General features: G+C 28.5%; 4 protein-coding genes across 7 annotated transcripts; 2 read left to right on the top strand and 2 right to left on the bottom strand.

Annotated features, from left to right (window-relative positions):
- Nucleotides 1-5,280: 5,280 nt before the first annotated feature.
- LOC101514531 (aspartic proteinase CDR1-like) lies at nt 5,281-6,534 on the top strand. The gene has a single exon (XM_004511490.3). The coding sequence runs from the start codon at nt 5,281-5,283 to the stop codon at nt 6,532-6,534; it is 1,254 nt and encodes a 417-aa protein (XP_004511547.1).
- A 3,887-nt stretch (nt 6,535-10,421) lies between these two features.
- On the top strand, nt 10,422-11,932 carry LOC101514210 (aspartic proteinase CDR1-like). The gene has a single exon (XM_004511489.4). The coding sequence runs from the start codon at nt 10,454-10,456 to the stop codon at nt 11,714-11,716; it is 1,263 nt and encodes a 420-aa protein (XP_004511546.1). The 5' UTR covers nt 10,422-10,453; the 3' UTR covers nt 11,717-11,932.
- LOC101489156 (uncharacterized) lies at nt 11,793-16,381 on the bottom strand. Of its 4 annotated transcripts, none has more exons than XR_003474521.2 (6): nt 16,232-16,381; nt 15,444-15,595; nt 13,436-14,548; nt 12,722-13,273; nt 12,311-12,629; nt 11,793-12,233 (listed from the first exon to the last, which is right to left on the bottom strand). XR_003474521.2 is itself a non-coding variant. In XM_027337382.2 (5 exons), the coding sequence occupies exons 3-5, from the start codon at nt 14,396-14,398 to the stop codon at nt 12,534-12,536; spliced, it is 1,611 nt and encodes a 536-aa protein (XP_027193183.1). In that variant the 5' UTR covers nt 14,399-14,548; nt 15,444-15,595; nt 16,232-16,381; the 3' UTR covers nt 12,289-12,533. The 4 variants fall into 4 exon arrangements, 1 of the variants encoding a protein (XP_027193183.1); XR_001144543.3 differs by having other exon boundaries at nt 11,793-12,073; XR_190254.4 differs by lacking the exon at nt 16,232-16,381 and having other exon boundaries at nt 11,793-12,073; nt 15,444-15,666.
- Nucleotides 16,382-17,282: 901 nt separating this feature from the next.
- Nucleotides 17,283-20,185, bottom strand: LOC101488830 (uncharacterized). The gene is made up of 6 exons (XM_004511406.4): nt 19,930-20,185; nt 19,471-19,686; nt 18,804-18,970; nt 18,609-18,690; nt 18,421-18,489; nt 17,283-17,653 (listed from the first exon to the last, which is right to left on the bottom strand). The coding sequence occupies exons 1-6, from the start codon at nt 20,044-20,046 to the stop codon at nt 17,480-17,482; spliced, it is 825 nt and encodes a 274-aa protein (XP_004511463.1). The 5' UTR covers nt 20,047-20,185; the 3' UTR covers nt 17,283-17,479.
- Nucleotides 20,186-20,675: the final 490 nt, after the last annotated feature.

Genomic DNA, 20,675 nt, shown 5'->3' with positions numbered 1-20,675 from the left:
GATGGCAGAGTTAAATCTTAGAATGTGTATCATATGCATCGGCGCCGGTTTTGGTGAATGGTAGTCTGACAAATCAATTCAAATTGTATTGTGATTTGAGACAAGGGAATCTCTTCTCTCATTTCACATTCTTGATATACCGATGATGGTCTTAATTATTTACTTTACTCTTCAGTAAATATGGAGTTATCATCTGACGCTTAGGTAAAAATTTATGAACACTTCCAAGTTTCCCATTTATCATAACTATAAAAGTTAATCTTTTACATTTTGAATTGATGTTGGGCCTAAAATTTAATAATTTAACTTTCACAAAAACTTATTGGTATACGTTAATGTGAATCTAACGTGGTTGAAAGAGGAAGTCTCGGTGCTGATTCGTAGGGTTGGATCATTGCCATTTAAATACTTGGGTCTGTCTATTAGTAGAAATCCACATAGGTTGTTGTTATGGGATCCCTTAGTTGATAGGATTCAAAAAAACTTTTTAGTTGGAAAAATAATACTTTATCTATAAGAGGTCGTCCAATTTTGCTTAAGTTCACTTTGTCTACTTTACCACTTTACTTGTTTTCTTTTTTCAAAACCCTATCAAGTATCATTTATCGCATTGAATCACTTTTTTAAATTATTTTGGTAGGGGGTGAGGATGATAGGTAGACTCATTGGGTGAAATGAGAGTTGCTTGTGTGATTAATTTAGTGAGTTGTTTGGGTTGACGTTTGATAAAAATGTTTCGGTAGAAGAGATGTGTGCCCTTGGGTGGGGGTTGATGTTGGAGAAATTTTTTGTTTGTTTGGATGGAGAACTCAATTTTGAAATGTATATTGTCGTTTGAAAAATTTGTTGTGCAACAATATGTTATGGACATGGGGCCTTGGCATCATGCTCTTGGAGACTAATACTTAATCAAAAGTGTGTAACACTATCTAGTGGAAGATGATAGCATATGCTCTTGGAGACTAATAGTTAGGGTTTTCTTTATATTAATAAGAAAAAAACTTCAAATTATTTAATTGATGTGTATTTGAACAATTTAGAAATAGTGTAATTATCGTAACTCTAAGCCATAGAAAAGTAATGACTTAGATTATCAAACGAGTTAAGTTTACATTTTAATTTTGACTCAAAACAAAATCAAAGGGTGTGTCTTTTATTCTACTCAATGGTAGAGCAATCACTTAACTTGCTTACGTACGTGTGTCTATGTTCTTTGACCTTCAAATAAGGATTTATTTATTTATTTGTTTTGAGGCATTGTTTGTTTAGTTGGTGTAAATTTTTTCTAATTAGTTTTGTCTTTTCTTGTGCTTTGAATGATATTTTGAAAAATTAGCTTAATTGTAATTTTGATATTCTTATTTTCATCAATTTAAAGAATTCATCATTATATTTTAAAAACATAAAGGTTCATTCTCTCTCTCAATTTGTTTTAATTAAATATAAGATAATTTAACATATTTTAAACGTTATGCAAATGATACGATGAATAATTAATATCTAAAAAATTATAATAAAATTCACAATTGTTTAATTTCGCGGCGTAAATTTGCAATGTGAATTGTGAATTTATAAATCTCCCCACGAAATCATCGTACAAGAAGCATACCCAAGATCGTTCATTTGGTTTTTGCCAGCCTAATTTCATCCCTCGTGTTTCGATAAACAACTCAAAAAGGAATTTTGTTACCTCTGTCGTTCTTTGATTCAACAGCTTGAGATTATGCGAATAAAAATAATATAGGGATCTTTCATTAAATAATGAAAACTTGAAAAGTTACTTAAGAAAGCTTTTGTCGAAGGTTTAATTTTTATTATAATATATCATTGGTCAATTTTGTTGGTCTTTTGTGAACCACTCCTATTATAGTGGTCCATTTTATAAGTTTCCTAAGAATAAATGTGATAAATATGGATTAATTTCAATAGTTAATAATGCAATTAAGTTGACTCTATTCAGAAGAATTATATGATATAGATGAAATACAATGAATATAGTAAGGTTAACCCATTGGTAAAATTATTAAAGAAACCGTTTTAGACATCTATAAAGAAATAAAAACTTTTATTTAATTATTAGTGTTTTAAGAAAATCTACTTAATAAGAAAGTGAATTTTAATATTTTTAAAACTAAAATATATAACTTTTTTAAATTTAATATTATTTTAATAATATCAAATCAATTTAAAAAAATATATATGTCATCAATTATATTAATTTAATAATATCATATTAAAATTTTAAAAATCTATTTTAAATCTCATATTAAAATTCACTTTAAATTTCTATATATATTGAAACAACCTTAGAATGTAGAGACAACTGTCGTATTATTAGTATTTTTTTTTATATAAAAAAAAGGTAACATTGAACCTAAAGAAGGAAGCATATATAAAGTATGTAGAGAGAGACTGGGGAATGGATCAATAAGTCAATTGGATAAAAAAAAATAATTATATATATATATTGTATAATATTTTTTTATTTTAAATTTCATGTATTAACAATATAAAATAATTATATATATATATATATTTAATCACATATCACTTTTTAAAAAATTCAGTAACTATTAACTGATTTTATTTTTTACTGTCAAATATTGAAATTTAATGTAAAATATTGCATATTATAGAAAGTTAAAATTAAAATCAATGAATAAAAAAAACAAAAAAACGAATGAGCATTTAAAAAAATATATCTGGTGAGACCTAGCTGTCAGACGCAGGTCCGTCCCAAATGACAGGAAACAAAGACATTTGTTCGACAAAAATTTGTTTTTATCTATATTTCTATTTTTATACTTATATCTCACAAATTTATAAAAATGTCAAAAATATTTTTATTTTTTTACTACTTTACCAAATTCAAAATCATATTTTTATTTATTTTATTTTTATCATTTCATTATTTTCGAAGTGAATAAAAAAAATCTCTATTTATAGAAGTTTTTTGGTATTTTTGGAAAACTATTTAGCCGGTACACATAGTATTTTTAGAAAACTTTTTACAAGTTTTCTGGTACATAAAGTATTTACTAGACAACTCAAAAAAATATTTTCTATACAGAATAGAAAAATGTGTATTACTGAATTTTTTTTTCCAACTTTTCCGTTAGAAGGTGTTTTCAGAAAACATGATATACAAGTTTTACTGTACACCATTTTTTTAAATACACCATAAAATTTTTAAATTAATAATACACCATAACTAATCAATAATTAATACACCACAAATATACAATTAAATAATTAATAATTAATACATCATTAAATAATTAATACACCATAATTAGTAATCCATCTAAGAGATTCAGACGAGTCAAATTCAAAGTCACATCTATAGACGATAAATATTTAAAATCATGTATTCTTCCTACAATTTTGCCGTATCTACCTCTAGCCCTACCCACTGAACAAAAAATTAATTAAAAAAAATTAATTAAATAAATACTAATATAATAAAAAAATTAAAACAAAAAATTAATTTAAATTTTTTTTAAAATCAAACAACTACTGTAAAACTTGTGAATGAAGTTTTCTGGTAGCTTCTGAAAACGTCATGTTAAAGTTTGCCGGTAATGTATTTTTTTCGGAAAACTTGAAATAAGTTTGTCGGTAGTTTTGATGAACTTCAAAAATAATTTTCGAAAGTGATGTTCTGTACCGAAAAATATTTTTTCAACCTTTCCATATTTGAACTTGTAAATTGAGAAACTTAAAAAAAGTTTTCTAGAAAAAAAAAGAATTTTTTGACACTCATTTGTATATTTCGAAAATATTAAAATGAAGAAATAAAAAAAATAGTCACTTTTAATATATATATATATATTAATATATATATATATATATATATATATATATATATATATATGTATGTATATATTTTTATTTTTATTTATATTGTGAGGATATTTTAATATTTTTCTTTAAATTTTAAATTTTGAGAGTATATGGATAAAGGAGGGATACACGGGTAAATTTTTTAGAAAGTTGTAGCTCATTTTTTATTTTATGAAAAAAGGAATTTGTCGATTTGTTTTTATATTTGAACTTATTATTTGAACTTATTTTTACTCATTTCTATTTAGACTTTGGAAGAAAGAGAAAAAATGTAAATCAATGACTTGTATTAATAGTCAATATAAAATAGTTTATACCAATAGTGTATAGTTATAAAATTCTATAACCAACAAATTTCTTATTTAAATTACATTTGTGGTATGAGTAATTTTACTATATTTGAATATTTTTTAAAGAAAAAAATAGTAAAGGAGCACGGCAAATAAAAGTGCAGTTTGCATTGAGCATTAAAAGTTGAGTACAAAAATATGTTTTTGTGTTTTACCTACCCTTTTTATACTATAAATTCATAATTTAGTGATAAAAAATAAAATTAATATAATCTTATTAACTTCAATAGTGATTTCATTATCGATTGAAAAATATATATAAATTGATTACAGTAGGTTAAGAAATAATATTGGACTTTAAAAATCCCAAAAAATAAAATAAATTTACTAAAATAAACTTTTAACTTTGAGAAAACTTCATGTTAGAATTCACTTTTGATCCTAAAAATATGTTGGATTGAACATGATTATATGTTCTTGTAAAACTATTTTATTTTTATGTTGATAAGACTTACACTTTAAATTCTATTAAAGATATATATATATATATATATATATATATATATATATATATATATATAAAAAAAAATCACTCTATCAATTTCCATTAAAAAAAAACAGCACTATCAATTAATAAAAACTTACCATTGTTGTCACTTCATATATATCAACTAAGTTATAATCAATTAATAATTAATAATTTCAAGACTTAGTTACAAAACGGCCTTGCAAAACAAATGAATAATATTCAATTAAAAAGAAATAAATAAGGCCATTATTTTTTTTTCCATTTCAGCTGTTTATATATGATTAGGAAATATAATCAAATATTGTATAATTGGAAACAGATTATTCAAAACTTGATTTTGGAAATAAACTACCGTATAGCAACAATTATTAAAAGCATATCCGATTTAGTTGTTAATTTAACAAAACTATTATTGAAAAAAAAATTTGATCTAAAATTAATCGTACTTACAAATAAAATATTTATATTTTAAAGTTAAAATAACACAATTTTGACCGACCATGTATAGAAAAGTGATTATTATATATGAAACACAATATTTTTATATTTGGTGCCAAACTTCTTTAATAACTATAAAACCACATTGTTTTGTCCAAAATTCTTAATATTGAGGACAACATGATTTCTCCCAAAAGATATAATTCGTTTTTAACCATAATTTCTATACTTGTTTTCCATGTTTTACATTTTCCATCCATTGAAGCAGAAAATGGTGGGTTCAACGTCAAACTGACTAGAAAATCTTCCCCCTATTTTCCCACACATCTCATGCAACAATCAAACAATATCGTACAAGCAACTACACGTGCCTATATTGGTCAACATCTAATGGAATTGTATATTGGAACTCCACCCATAAAAATAAGTGGTATTGCCGACTCGGGTAGTGACCTTATATGGGCACAATGTGTACCTTGTGTGGGTTGCTACAAACAAATCAACCCCTTGTTTGATTCTACAAAATCTTCAACTTACAAAAATATTTCATGTGATTCACCTTTGTGTCGCAAACTTGACTCTTTCACGTGTTCTCCCGAAAACCATTGCAATTACACCTATGCATATGGGGATAGTTCCGTAACAAATGGTGTTCTAGCACTAGAAAAATTTACCCTAACATCAAAAACAAAAAAACCTATTTTCCTTCAAAACATTATTTTTGGTTGTGGACATAATGACACGGGAACATTTAATGACCATGAAATGGGTATAATTGGTCTTGGAGGAGGACCATTGTCATTAGTTAATCAAATTGGTCCTTTATTTGGAGGTAGAAAATTTTCGCAATGTTTGGTTCCATTCCACACGGATATTAGAATTACAAGTAAAATGAGTTTTGGAAAAGGGAGTGAAGTATTAGGAAATGGTGTAGTTTCTACATCGTTGGTTGCTCCAGATTATGCAACACCGTACTTAGTTACTTTACTAGGTATTAGTGTGGAAAATACCTATTTACCCTTAAATATTTCTTCTCCAACAACTGTTGCAAAGGGTAACATGTTAATTGATTCGGGGACACCACCAACTCTTTTACAACAAAGTTTATATGATAGAGTGGCTCTTGAAGTTAAGAACAGGGTTGCGTTGACACCAATTTCAGATGATCCAAGTTTGGGTACTCAACTTTGTTATCGTACGGAAACTAATCTTAATGGGCCAAATGTAACATTTCATTTCGAAGGTGCAGATGTAGTTTTAACACCGGTCCAAATATTTATTCCACCTAAAGATGGTGTTTTTTGCTTAGCCTTTGCCAACACTACGAGTGATGTGGGAATTTATGGTAATTTTGCACAATCAAATTACTTAATTGGGTATGATCTAGAAAGACATGTCGTGTCTTTCAAGCCAATGGATTGCACCAAACATTAGAGTCTAGTCAAATTTTCTTGTTAGACAAAAAAAAAAATAACAGCATTTTATTGTAGTCTTTTATTCTATATAGTAATAATGAATACTAGTACTATCAAATTTAAGATACTCTCACACATATATGATTATATCTATTATATATATTTAAAACAAACTGATACCACCTAATCATATTTCATCCACGTATATAAATATTTTCTACATCAGCTAAAAAAATTGATGTGTATCTTGAGAGTATAGTCTCCTCCTTCAACTTCTTTAATCTATTCAATCCATATTTCTTCTCATCTTCCTTCAACAATTTCTTTAATATCTCCAAAATCTATTTGATAATATTATTTTATAATAAATTTATAAATTATAAAAATTATTTATAATTTAGAAATTATTTTTCTATCATATATATTTAAAAGAAACTCTCGATATCACCTAATCATATTTCATGCACCTTTACAAATATTTTTCACATCAGCCAAAAAACTGACGTGTACCTCTTGAGAGTATGGTCTCCTCCTTCAACGACTTCTTTAATCTCTTCGATCCCTATTCCTTCTACAATTTCTTTAATATCTCCGAAATCTATTTGATAATATTATTTTATAATAAATTTATAAATTATAAAATTATTTTACAATTATTTATAATTTATAAATTATTTTACAATTTGATAATAATTTATAATTTATATTATTATCAAATTATTTTATAAGTTATTTTATAATAAATTTATTAATTGTTTTATAATAAATTTATAAATTATTTTATAATATTATTAGTCATTTACCAACGGTAATAATTTATATTATTAGTCATTAAATTCAATGGAAAAAACCCACCTAATCACTCATAAATATCGATCTTTATCTAATCTTCCTTGAACAATTATATTATTCTACTTATGGTGAGTAATGATTTTATACGTTAAAAAGTCAATTGCTCATTAATGTCAATCCATTTATAATTACTTTCAATTTATGTCAATTTATTTTTTTTAGTAACATTTTATAAAATAAAAATATATATTATATTTGATAGAAAATACAAAAATTTATTAAAAATAATTATAAAATATGAATATTATTAAAAAGAATTACTTCTAATTATAATATATATGAATATATTAAAAAATATAATGAACAAAATTTTACTATATATGTATTTTGAAAAAATATGTTAACACTAAACTTTTATCAATTAAATTATATATTTATAATTGAATGTTATTTTTTATTGTAACTTTCCTTTTTATAATGATAATTTGAATGTTAAAAAATAAATAAAAAATTAAGCATTATATAAAATTAAATTATTTTTTAATAGTATTTATTTTTGGTACATATCAACATAACTATAATTCAATTACACAAACAATTAGTTAAAACTTTTAAATACCTAAAATTAATTTTTTATCGATAAATTCAATGAAAAAAAACCGATCTAATCACTCATAAATATCGTCATGCTCTTTTATCTAATCCTCCTTAAACAATTATATTATTCTACTTATGATAGTAATGATTTTATAATTACTTTCAATTTATGTCAATCCATTTTTTTAGTAACATTTTATAAAATAAAAATATATATTCTATTTGACAGAAAATATAAAAATTTATTAAAAATAATCATAAAATACGAATATATAAAAAATTATTAAAAAAGTTACTTCCAATTATAATATATATATGAATATATTAAAAAATATAATAAACAATAGTTTACCATTTATGTATTCTGAAAAAAAATGTTAATACTAAACTTTTATCAATTAAATTATATATTTATAATTAAATGCTATTTTTTATTTTTATTTTCCTTATTATAATAATAATTTGAATGTTAAAAAATAAATAAAAAATTAAGTATTGTATCAAATTAAATTATTTTTTAATAGTATTTATTTTTGGTACATATCAACATAACTATAATTCAATTACACAAACAATTAGTTAAAACTTTTAAATACCTAAAATTAATTTAAAGTATATGTAAATCATTAATAGCATAAATTTTAAAATCTTGATGAAATATATTCAATAATTTTTTTTTTTACAACAACTTCTCATGCTCGCAATTAAAATATCATACTGATAAAACAAATAAATTTAAACTACGCTACAATATAATTTAACATTAATATTTTTTTTTAAAATAAAAAATATTAAATAGTCAATTGTATTTTAAAATTTTTACATCTTATTTTTTTGTTTTTATTTTACATTTTATTTCATCAAATAAATACAAGTATCATTATATGTTGAAAAGTAAATTGACAATCAAAGTATAATCAGTCAAACAATTATTCTATATAATAAGTTATCATACGAATTTTATAAAATATTTTAAAAATTAAATTAGATGATTGTGATAAACACGATTTTCCCTCATTTTAATTTTTTTAATTATATTCAATTATTACAAATTAATAAAATAATTTTATAAAATAACTATATTTATAATATATAAAATATTATTTATAAAACTTATAAAATTAATTAAATAATATCCTTGCAACCCGATTCAACCGTAATCTAACTTTATTATTATATTAAAGAAGGGCATTTCCATCTATGCTGCGAGACCTAACATGAAAAAACAAATGACCCTCAGGAGAAGTAAAAACATCACGACAATTTATGAAATAATGATTTGGAATAACTTGCGATCATTTTGTTAACCAATGTCTCTTCAGTATATTTTGTACTTGTCTTTTACATCTTTAATAAAGTTTTAGGACTGTTTTCTTCTTCTTCTTCTTCTTATGTATTTATTAAATATATTTTACAGTTGACTTTTGTATTTGTTTAATTTTATATTACTTTCATTCAAAAATTAGATAATAATAATAATAATAATAATAATCCTTAAATGCTGATAAAAATTTCAATATGCAAATTAAAATATTATTACCAAAGAATCAATTAATATTGTAATTAAATTTAAAATAATAATAATCAAAAGTCAATTATAACATTCATGTATTATCTATTATTATTACTATTATTATTATTATTATTATTATTATTATTATTATTATTATTATTATTATATGCAAAGTAATATTATTCTACAAAAAATAAATTTTACGAGTCTCTTTTTTAGATTCTTGTTTCTGGCTTAATTCAAATTTATTTAATTTTCTTATTTTAAATTTAAAAAGAAAATTAATAACAATAATAATAATAATAATAATAATAATAATAATAATAATAATAATAATAATAATAAAGATTAAAGAAGTTCTTATTTCCTATAAAATTTCAAAATTTAAATTTTAGTTCTTGTAAAAAAATCACTTTTTTAGTTTTTATAAAATTTATCCTATCGACAATTTTAATCGTTGTTTGTATATTTTTGAACGTTTTTTTCAAACATATTTACATAATTATAAAAATATGACTTGAATGTATAATAATATGTGTATAAATAAAATTAATAACAATAATTAAACATCATGTCACTAATGAATGATAATACATCAACTATTTGCGAAGGACACTTTTAATTAATTAATTTTTTTAGTGACCACTCGTGTTACAACTTATAATATTATTAAAGACGTGCATCTACATTGTGATTAAAAGTTATATCTTAGGAGAGATAAAAACAAATCACGACAGTTTATATAAATTGTGATCTTAGCGGTAGCTTGTAGACGCAATAATTTTCTTTTTATTCGATACCATTTTCGACAATAGTTTTGGCCTGACCAACCTTAAACCATTATACCGTATTAATTTAATTTAGACACGTCAGTTAATACCATTCTCATCTAACAGACAGAAAATCACTCACATGCTGCTATTGTTTATGTCATGTGACTAACATACCAATTTTTTCAACACTCACATGCTGCGGTTATATACATTGTATATACGTAGGATATAACTTCCTCAACTTTTCACTTACCTTTTTCATCATGGCCAACATTCTCTGCTTCCATTTGTTATTTTTTGTTCTTTATATGTTCTTATCTCAAACACCAATTGAATCTTACAGCACAGGGTTAAGTTTTAAACTAATACATAAAAACTCTCCCAATTCTCCCTTCTACAAATCAGATAATTCTCATAAAAACAAATTTCACTCATTTTACCAAGTTCCCAAGAAATCACATCCTTACACTAGAGTGACATCCAACAACGGTGATTATCTCATGAAGCTCACATTAGGAACACCACCAGTGGACATATATGGTTTGGTTGACACAGGTAGTGCCTTAGTGTGGGCACAATGCGCACCTTGTTGGCGCTGTTATAGGCAGAAAAATCCGATGTTTAAGCCTTTAAGGTCGAAAACTTACAGTCCTATTCCATGTGATTCAGAGCAGTGTTCATTTTTTGGTAACTCCTGCTCTCCTGAAAATCTGTGTGCTTATAGTTATCGTTATGCAGATTCTTCTGTAACAAACGGGGTGCTTTCTAAGGAAACAATCACCTTTAGTTCTTCCAATGACGAGCCTGTTGTCATTGGAGACATTATATTCGGGTGTGGACATAGCAACTCAGGAACTTTCAATGAAAACGATATGGGAATCATTGGAATGGATGGAGGGCCTCTGTCACTTGTTTCACAAATGGGCAAAATTTATGGGAGAAAAAGGTTCTCCCAGTGCCTGGTTCCTTTTCATACAGATACACACATTTCAGGAACAATCAGTTTTGGTGAAGACAGCGATGTTTCAGGCGAAGGAGTCGTTACAACTCCTTTAGTCTCTGCGGGCAGCCGGACTTCTTATTTAGTCACACTGGAAGGCATAAGTGTTGGACACACATTTGTTCCTTTTAATTCTCCTGAAATGCTTTTCAAGGGGAATATAATGATTGATTCGGGAACACCATCAACATATTTACCGCAAGAATTTTATGACCGTCTGGTAGAGGAATTGAAAACTCAGATTAGCCTGGTACCCATTGAGGGTTTACGCACACTACTTTGTTACAGAAGTGAGACAAATTTAGAAGGGCCAATCTTGACAGTTCATTTTGAGGGGGCAGATGTGCAGTTGATGCCAATACAAAACTTCATTCCACGAAAAGAAGGGGTGTTTTGCTTTGCAATGGCTGGCACTACTGATGGAATGTATATATTTGGCAATTTTGCTCAATCAAACATTTTGATTGGATTTGATTTAGACAGAAAGATAGTCTCCTTTAAACCAACTGATTGCACCAATCACTAGAGATAATTTTAATGTAATACATTTAGTGTTAGTGATATCTATAATTTGTAGTTAGGGTCAAGAGAAATATCAGAAATCTAAAATTGTTCACAAAAAACAATATGTACTTTCATTGAATCCGCAATCTTTTGTCATAAATGAGTTTTCTCTGATCCTTTTTTCTTACCATGGTCAAAAGATTACAATCAATCAATTATGAACATTGAATTTTCCCTATTGTCATCTTGAAGAGTTATTCATTTACTCTTTTTGCCGCAATAATCTCTTGAACAGCCAAAGAATTTAAGTGGAATGAGGGAGTCGAGCAGGAGACTCTACCCGGAAACACTAATTCCACAAAATGAATGGACGCTCGATCTGTGACAAAAAAGGGAAATAAGATCAAGAAAGCATGCTGCAAGTGTGCACACATTTACTCTCACTGAATTAGAATGGTATTATCAGAACCTTGTTATCCCCCTATAGTATATAGTATATACCTAGGTTGATACGCATCCTATTCCAATCCCTTGTAAAACTGTTTTGAGATATGAAAAAATATGAATTTATAAAGTAGAGAATGGGAAGATATATGGAAAAAAATTGAATACTCACATCTTCTGGTGTTAGAAACCTTTCTCTACCATCTGCAAGTGTATACAAAGTGGTAGACCACACAGAAATTAGAAGTTCAAGAAAGCTCAATTCAAGGTGAAAAAAATGCCGCATCGAACTAGCTCCTCACTCAAAATGCCAAATTGTGAGAAAAACACGAGAGTAATCCTAACATGCCATTTCACAACCGACCTACACAATCAGTAACACTATACAGAGTTAACTAATAGGTCCCTTCCCAATTCCCACACTGTCCAACTGAGATTTGGAGGATTTCCTTGCCAGTTTGGCTTTGCCTGCAACAGAGACGACGCGGCACCTAGAACAACCAAAAGTTGAATCCAGAAATGTCATTATGATTGAAAAATGGCAATAACATCATAAAAAATGCTCAAGAGCCATGAAACATACCAGATGCCAATTTTTGCTCAAAGGCTGCGCCACTACCTGGATCTTTCGCACGTTGTGCAGAGGGGGAAAGCGAGGGAAGCAGAAAAATCTCCTTTTGAAATCATCTTTATCTTTATTCCGAACATATGAACCCCAAGAAGCATTACCTTCTCTTCGAGTATCATTCAAGAAGAAGAGAATGGGCTTTTTACACACGGATTTGTGTGGGTCCCTAGCATCAAAATCAAATTCATTCCTTCTACTAATACCATTCCAAGCAGAGTAGGTTCGTTCAGAGCGCTCCAGTTCGCGGGGAAAAACAATGTTAGGTAGGACTTGAATGACGTAACCAAGTGACACTGAAAATGTTAGATGCCGGGCATGGTCGTAACATATTGAACGCTGCAAAAAGCTTCTGGATTCAGCTTTCATGGCCTTCGTGAAAAGTTTCAGGCTATCCAAAGAGCTCAAGCTAGGGTAAAAGGGATTAACAGCTTCAACATGATGAATTGAAACAAATGGTGCTATTGGGTGAGAGGATAGAAGACCGTGAGCATTACCCTTTATATCCCACTGAAAGATTAAAAGTAAAAGTAGTACTGATCAATTACAAATTCTAACTGATGAAATGGCTGCATTATAATCATAATCATGTAATACATCTGACAAATGTTTCTTTTCTCTGAAAATAGAAAGAACGTTCTCTTTTTAAAATAGCGGATATCAACAATGTACCTGGTGAAAACCATACTCCCGGGTCAGTGGAACGCCAAGTTCAGTGATGCAGGCATGCAATCTATCATCACTACCATAAAGTTGGGGATACCTCTCGATGCATTCATCAAGAATCTCAAAGAGAGCCTTTGCAAGCGAATTACTTATTGCAATCCCGCCACCACCATAGGCCATTGAGTGACTAAAATAGGTATTAGCTGAATGGCTCTCTGAGGGGCTACCTATGTAAATCATTTCAGAGGAATTATACTTGCTGAGAACGTCGACTAGGTTATTCACATTGAAGATGGTATCATCATCACATAGGACAAACCAACGCACGTCTGAGAGACCAAGGCGAAAGCTTTCTTTGATAATGCGAGAAATCCGAAGGCCAGAAGGGTGACCTATGGGATTAGTATAGCGGAAATATGAGGTATCTTCAGAAATCATGATAGGGGGCAATAAATCATCTCCATGTTCTTCAACCACTTGTTCCTCTAACCACACATAACCACGCATGTCATTGGGACGCCACCATAGTCTGATATATTCCTTCCTCCGTCTCCAAAATTGAGATGATCCTGCTATGCCAAAAACAATATGTTTAACTGACAATTCTTCTTGTTCAATGATACTGCTTCCATTGCTTAGATGATCTTTCATTGTACCAAATTGGAGGGCAGGAGGTGTTGTTACTTCTGAAAGGCGAAGAGGAGAAGTGCACTTGTTCCAGGGGAAAAAGTGGGGTCTATCTTCCCAGTCTTTTATGCGACGAAAGCAACAGGTAGTTGCATCAGAGAAGACAAGTGAAAGCCAGGCAGTTGTAAACATGAGAAGTGCTGCTATAGCAACAGCCAAGCTACCAGTGCGGCTTTGGCGCCACTGACGGCTCCCATGCCGACTAGGAGACAAAGGAGAAAGACGGCAATTCTTGTCGTGGTCACGAAAGGATGAAAGTATTGTTTTCACTGTTTGAGTCATAATCACCAGTTCACCACCACTCCAACGTGCATGTCTACCTTCCAGCCACCATAGGAGATGTAAAAAAGGCCAGAGGATCAAACTATATACAGAGGAGTATCAGAAGACCAGCAATGGCAACACACACTCCAACCAAACTTGTTTTTTTACCTTACAAAGTGAGAATAAACAAGTAAAATGTTACAATTAATATACAGAGAAATTCACAGCAAAAATTGTAAACTAGGATAAAAGAAAACACAAAAGTTTGCCTTAATTATCACATGAAATTCTCTTAGCCTAGTAAATCATTCATTTTCTGTTCAACACAGCTCACTCATAATAACACTGCCACCTAGTTATGCAGTCGCTAACAACCGTTTCATTTAGGGGAAAATAAGTCGGAAGTTGAACATCCCAAATTTATACAACAATTTTACATGAATAAGTTTAGCCATCTCAGAGTATTATTTTACAAATCAAAAGGGTAGGAAAAAGTTCAAGAGGAAAAGGGAATAATCTCTATCATGGATATTCCTAGTTTAGGGTAGTATTAACATCTTTAGTGTATCTTTGGAATTACATTAGCTTCCAATTTTTCTCATGGTTCGGTCAAACTACAAACTGTAACTTGAGAGTTAACCCACGTTGACCAACTTTCCATCTTGAAAACAAACAGGTGCTTACTTTTTCAGAATAAGACATTAATAAAGTTTGTTTTTATATTATTCAGAAGTACTAACAAATATACTATAAAACACCATCAATCTACTCCTAAGCTAAAAACACAAAATCAAGGTGCAACACAGATAGAAAATTTATAATCTCATACAAATCACATCTGATTAAACACGGGTGCATCAATAAACTCCCAAAAAAAACCCAAAGTACAGCAAATCACAAAGGATCATAAAAAGACAAAGGGGTTGCAACTGGCAAGATGTTATTTTTTTCTTTTTCAATTGGGCATTTCATCAAACAGAAAAAGTACAGAAAAACAAAGAAACAGTAAAAAAGTCTAACTTAAAATAGCTTATTAAAGGGTATTGCAAAAGTGAGTCCTTACCTGAAACTAAGAATCTAATATGAAAAAGGTGATGATGGTGTTGAAGTTGAAGAGTAGGTACTTCTTAGAAACAAAAAAAAAAACAGCAAACCCATTTACTTAGCTAAATTTGAGTTAATATCATGATAATCATCTCTTTGGAACACGGAGATCTGTTTACAGCAACAGCCAAATCAATGCCAGAGTGTTAGAATTTAAAAAAAAAATGTCATGTGTAAGTAATCATCACAAAAAGTCAAAGAATGTGCAATTATTAATCTTTCTTATGTCATACCTTTTATTTTAAATCAAATAGTGATTCCTATTATATTTTTAGTAATATTCATTCATTCAAGAACGATTCTTACATTTTAAATTAAAAATATATATGAAATAGTAAGCAATCAAAAACATTAATAATATCTGTATTATTCAAAATAGAATTATTATATAAGAAACAAAGCTATAAAATTGCAAAGTTTAAATGAAGAAAATTGAAATAAAAATTTGGTGCTTTGTAGCGCCTAAAAATTCAAAGTCATGGGTCAAAAAATTTGAAATTTGACTTAGTAAAATTAAACACACAAATTTATACTAATGCATAAACCAAGAAAGAAAGAAAAAAAAATCAAGATTGCTACTAATTCTATTATGACGGATTCTTAAGGAAAAAATAACAGCATGTGTTATATTTTCCAAAAAAACATGCAGAGGCACTCGTTGGTTATTCGAAATTAAGAATTAGTAACAGTTTTAAAAAAAAAATAATAATAATAATAGTTGAAGCAGAAAAGGAAGAATTAAAATACCTCGTTGTTGTTGTGGTTGTGGCTTCTGGTGAAATTACAGAATATAGTATGAAGAAAAGTATGAATGAGAAATGAAAATGAAATTAAAAAAAAAAGGCTCCACCATAAGTAACCGTTGTCACTACTCATTAGAATTTAGAACCGACTAAGACACTTTGACCAATACAATACAATACTTTGTCGTTTCAAATGTCGTTTTAAATTAGTTCTTATTTACACCCCTAACCCTACCACGAAGCCTACTAGCAAATTTTTAAGGAGGAACTAAGTTGACCATGACTTTGAATAAAGAATGCTTTTTTTACAATTTCACAAAATTGAGATATTAAATTATATAATTGAGAGGTTAAATTATAATTTATTACATGACAAATGTCGAGATTGTTAATTTAAATTCGAGAATCAAATTTGTGATTTCGTAATTGTGTAAATTTTAGGTAGTATTTACCATTTTGTTTAAAGACCCAAAAAATAATTTTATAATTTAAAAAAAAGTAGTGTAATTTTTATTAATTAAAATGACACTAATGACTAATTTACAATTCTCTCCACCTACTAACGAGTTTAATAATTTTTTTAGTTAAGCAGTTTTAGAATTTTAAGCAAAAATAGTTCATAGAATGTGAAATATGAGCAAAATAGCCTTATTTTGTTTTTGATAAACCAATTTATTAATATATTAAAAGATTATGAAAATAATTTTTAAATGGTACAACGTGATTAATTATCATTTTTTTTATAAATTAATAATCATTTTTAATTTATATGATTTTATCAACTTTTATTTTAAAATTATTTTGGAGGGAGAAATTCCCTTTTTACTTCTCTAGTTTGAATACAAATTTCGTATACACTAATTCTTATACACATATGCATCCGATTTGATTTGTTTGGATTGGGTGGTGGGAAGGTTAGATTGGTGCATATGGTAAATTTAAGTGGAAATGCAACATAATTAAACTCAACATTGTGAAAAGAACCAAAATGGAGTATCTACAAAAAGGGTAAACTTCAATGGACAATGCAATCAAGTACTAGTAATCTTCACATGTAGCTATGCAAATTGCTAATAGTTTGAAATTTATTTTTAAGCACATGTTCAATCTCATACATTAAGCTTCATTTTTCACATATACAATAAAGGAGTTTATGATATACAAGCTCCACACAAGATTGAGAAAACTTTGGAGTACAAAAATTCAATAAAAACTATATGTGTATACATAATAGTTATTAATTAATAAAATATCACTGAAGACCAAAAACAAGCAAAGCTCCAACAGCACCTAAACCAGCGACAAGTCCAATAATAACACCAATAGGAGGCAAGCCACCACCACCAATAGCTCTTCCAGTGTTAACATCATATGGAGCAAACCTCTTCTTTGGTGCTTGACATTGAGGACAACTATATGTCTCCGGCTGTAAAAACATAAATCTTTGTCAAACAGCTTAAAGTAAAATCATCAATCAAAAAGATATTTCGCTCTTTTTGTATTGCATAAAATTTTATCATAAGTGTTTACGTATAAGTTAAAGAGTTTAATTGTTATACACTCTCAATGTAAAAAGTTTTACGCTGTCAGCAAATCACAATCATTCATAGTTGCGACTTTTGAAGTAGGTATGATAAAAGTCAAAAGTTTATAATGATCTGACGGTTGTGATTGACTGACAGTGTAAAAAAAACCTTTACACTGTAGTTGTATATAAATTAAATCCTAAAAACAGTTTATGAACATGTAATAACTATGTCCTTATTTACCAAAAAGATATTTTACTATATTTGGATAAAAAAATTTAATTAAGTGCTTGGAGCATAAACACTAACTTTATAAGTGCTCATGTATAAATTATTTTTATAACAAAAGATAAAACAAAGTCAAATTGTTTTCATTTAGAGGCTTATGGAAATAATGATATTCTATATGTTATCAGGTACACATCAAACACATAATAGAATAATGATTATCATATCACTATCATATTTTATCTTTATCTAGTTTTATATCTTATTTTGTCTCTATCCTATCAATGCGCATCAAAGAGACCCTAAATCTCTCAAGTGGTTATATTAATAGATAAACACAAATGCGTCAATCTAAATAGACTCGGAGTCTCGCTGCACTTGATTTGAAATTCAATCATGGATTTTGAAGTAAACTTTTTATATATATCTTGGGATATACCTGGTCATCAAAAGATTTAGGTAAAAAGTATATGTATCCACAGTCAAGACAAATGTGAGTAGCTCTAGCCTGCATGGTGGTGGTACACACTTGATTATTAACCATTGAAATGTAAATAAATACAACTAGGAAGAAAAGGTAGGAAGGAATGAAATTCACTCCAAAATGAAGCAAAAACAAATTCTTGCCTTTTGAGTCTCGGTCAATTTTCGACCAAAGCGAGGAGGAGCAGGACGCTTTGGGAGCCTTTTAACATCTACATCAGCACCTCTTCATAACAAAAACATGAAAATATTCAAAGTGTTAATGCCATTGCAACTGTTAAGTAACAGATAAACACATTGTGTCACAATATATTCTTCATGCACAACAAAGTAAACTACCTGCTAACAACAAAGTAGACAGAGTCAGGCTTTGCTTGGATTGCAGTTTTAGTGAATCCAAGCTTATCTGCTGGCCATAATTCATCTCCAAAGAAACTGCTAGTATAAAGGACTTGATCCCCTGACTTTAACCCTGCTCTTGCTGCATTCCCCCCACCTTCAACAGCCTAAACAAAACAAAAATAATCTTCATTCAGAAATTGAAATCATTCCCCTCAAACTTGTTACAACAACAACCCTAATTCAAAAGAAAACAGATACAAAAAACACAAACAAAGAACGCAACACTTGATCACGAAGTTCGGTCAACACATCTCCCTACTGTGCGGCTGCAATACCTTTCTATTATTTAAGCTTAGCGTTACAAATTACAACTCGTGTTTAAATACTATGATACAATTTACAAAATTATCTCTGAACCTAGCTCCCTGTCTATTTATCACTTATCGGCAAACTGTGAATCGTATTGAACAAAGCTTCAGCCAATTTTACATTAGTTAAACTTAAGAGATACATATTACAACTCGTGTTTAAATACTATGGTCAAATTTACAATATTACCCCTAATCGAGTGACTTGTCTACTTATCAGTAAACTATGAATCATACTAAACAAAACTAGACCAATAAAAGCATTGAATTAATGGGAAAGTGAGCAAGATACTGACTGTTATGACAACACCACCACCATTCTTTTGGCCTAAAGTGAGGCCAAGTGGCTTGTCAACTTCAACTTCAATTGTCTTTGAAGCTCCAGCAGTTCTTGCATTGATCTCAAATCTCCTTCTTGAAATGGAGTAAGTACCATTTTTGTTGTCACCTAAGAAGGATACTGAAACACCCCTTTTGGCCTCATGAAGTGAGAGTCCTAGCAAAGATGTTTTCTGCAGTTACAATTGCAAGAACAAGTATAAAAACCATCAAAGACATGATTTTTTATTGTAAATGGTAATCTATGTATCACCTACATCTCTGATTGAAGACGTGTCACGATGATCTTAATTTCATTCAATTAATTTATTTTCTCAAAGTATTAATGGTGTCAATGTGTCGGTGTCAGTATCATATCTGATATCTGTATCAATATCCGTGTTAAGTAGGTAATCATGCAAAGAAAAGAAAAGTACCTGGCATGGAAGAGAAGTGAGTGTCTTGGAAGGTGTGAGATGAGAGTTTTTACTACTCCTGGTGGTTGTGAAGGTGGCAGAGAATGAAGAAGAGGTACCTGCAACCATAGCTGACATGATTTCTGTAAGACTTGTGTGGATAGAAAGGAATTCAATTCACCACCAAACAAACAAATGATCCTTGTGAATAAAAATGAAGTTTGTTTTTATTTTTTTTTTGGTGTTGATGTGATGTGTGGTATCCACAAGCTGAGTTTAGTTGTGTTGGAAGAGAAAATAGTTTCATTTTTTACTAAAGATAATATTTGTTTGGTGGTGGATATGAAGACACCAAGGTACCTGAATTAAGGGAATAGTTTCATTTTTACTAATTCTTATTATATAATTCAGATAAAAGTGAGTTTTCTCAGTTTATATTTTCTAGAGATCAGTATTCTATTATTAAGGGAATAAATTAGTTCTTGTAGCTTGTTTTAAGATAATAATTTATTTATTTATTGAGTTTCATAGTTATGCATGTTAGTGTAAAAGTATAAAAATGATATTAAGCAAAAGTCATTTATTTTTCTACCTCATACTAGAAAGGGAGTGAAGTGAGATATGGAATGAAATAGGATCATATAATGGGATATATAAATTTCATTGTATGGTGTAAAGTTATTTTATATGTATATAATTTTTTTAATTATCACATTGCAGATAAATTTGTTCTTATTATATATTATTTTTAAAATATAATGCAACAT

This window comes from Cicer arietinum, chromosome 8, assembly GCF_000331145.2.
Source record: "Cicer arietinum cultivar CDC Frontier isolate Library 1 chromosome 8, Cicar.CDCFrontier_v2.0, whole genome shotgun sequence".
NCBI lineage: Eukaryota > Viridiplantae > Streptophyta > Magnoliopsida > Fabales > Fabaceae > Cicer > Cicer arietinum.
Note: the sequence above shows the minus strand (reverse complement) of the source record. Positions and strands in the feature narration are given on the sequence as shown.

Coding starts and splice junctions, on each gene's coding strand:
- LOC101514531 (XM_004511490.3), top strand. CDS start 5,281: ATGATTTCTCCCAAAAGATATAATTCGTTTTTAACCATAATTTCTATA.
- LOC101514210 (XM_004511489.4), top strand. CDS start 10,454: ATGGCCAACATTCTCTGCTTCCATTTGTTATTTTTTGTTCTTTATATG.
- LOC101489156 (XM_027337382.2), bottom strand. CDS start 14,398: ATGACTCAAACAGTGAAAACAATACTTTCATCCTTTCGTGACCACGAC. Junction 13,274..13,435: donor GGGAGTATGGTTTTCACCAG/GTACATTGTTGA, acceptor TTAATCTTTCAG/TGGGATATAAAGGGTAATGC. Junction 12,630..12,721: donor TGAGCAAAAATTGGCATCTG/GTATGTTTCATG, acceptor TGGTTGTTCTAG/GTGCCGCGTCGTCTCTGTTG.
- LOC101488830 (XM_004511406.4), bottom strand. CDS start 20,046: ATGTCAGCTATGGTTGCAGGTACCTCTTCTTCATTCTCTGCCACCTTC. Junction 18,971..19,470: donor GTGGTGGTGTTGTCATAACA/GTCAGTATCTTG, acceptor TGTTTTGTTTAG/GCTGTTGAAGGTGGGGGGAA. Junction 18,490..18,608: donor AATTGACCGAGACTCAAAAG/GCAAGAATTTGT, acceptor ACCACCATGCAG/GCTAGAGCTACTCACATTTG.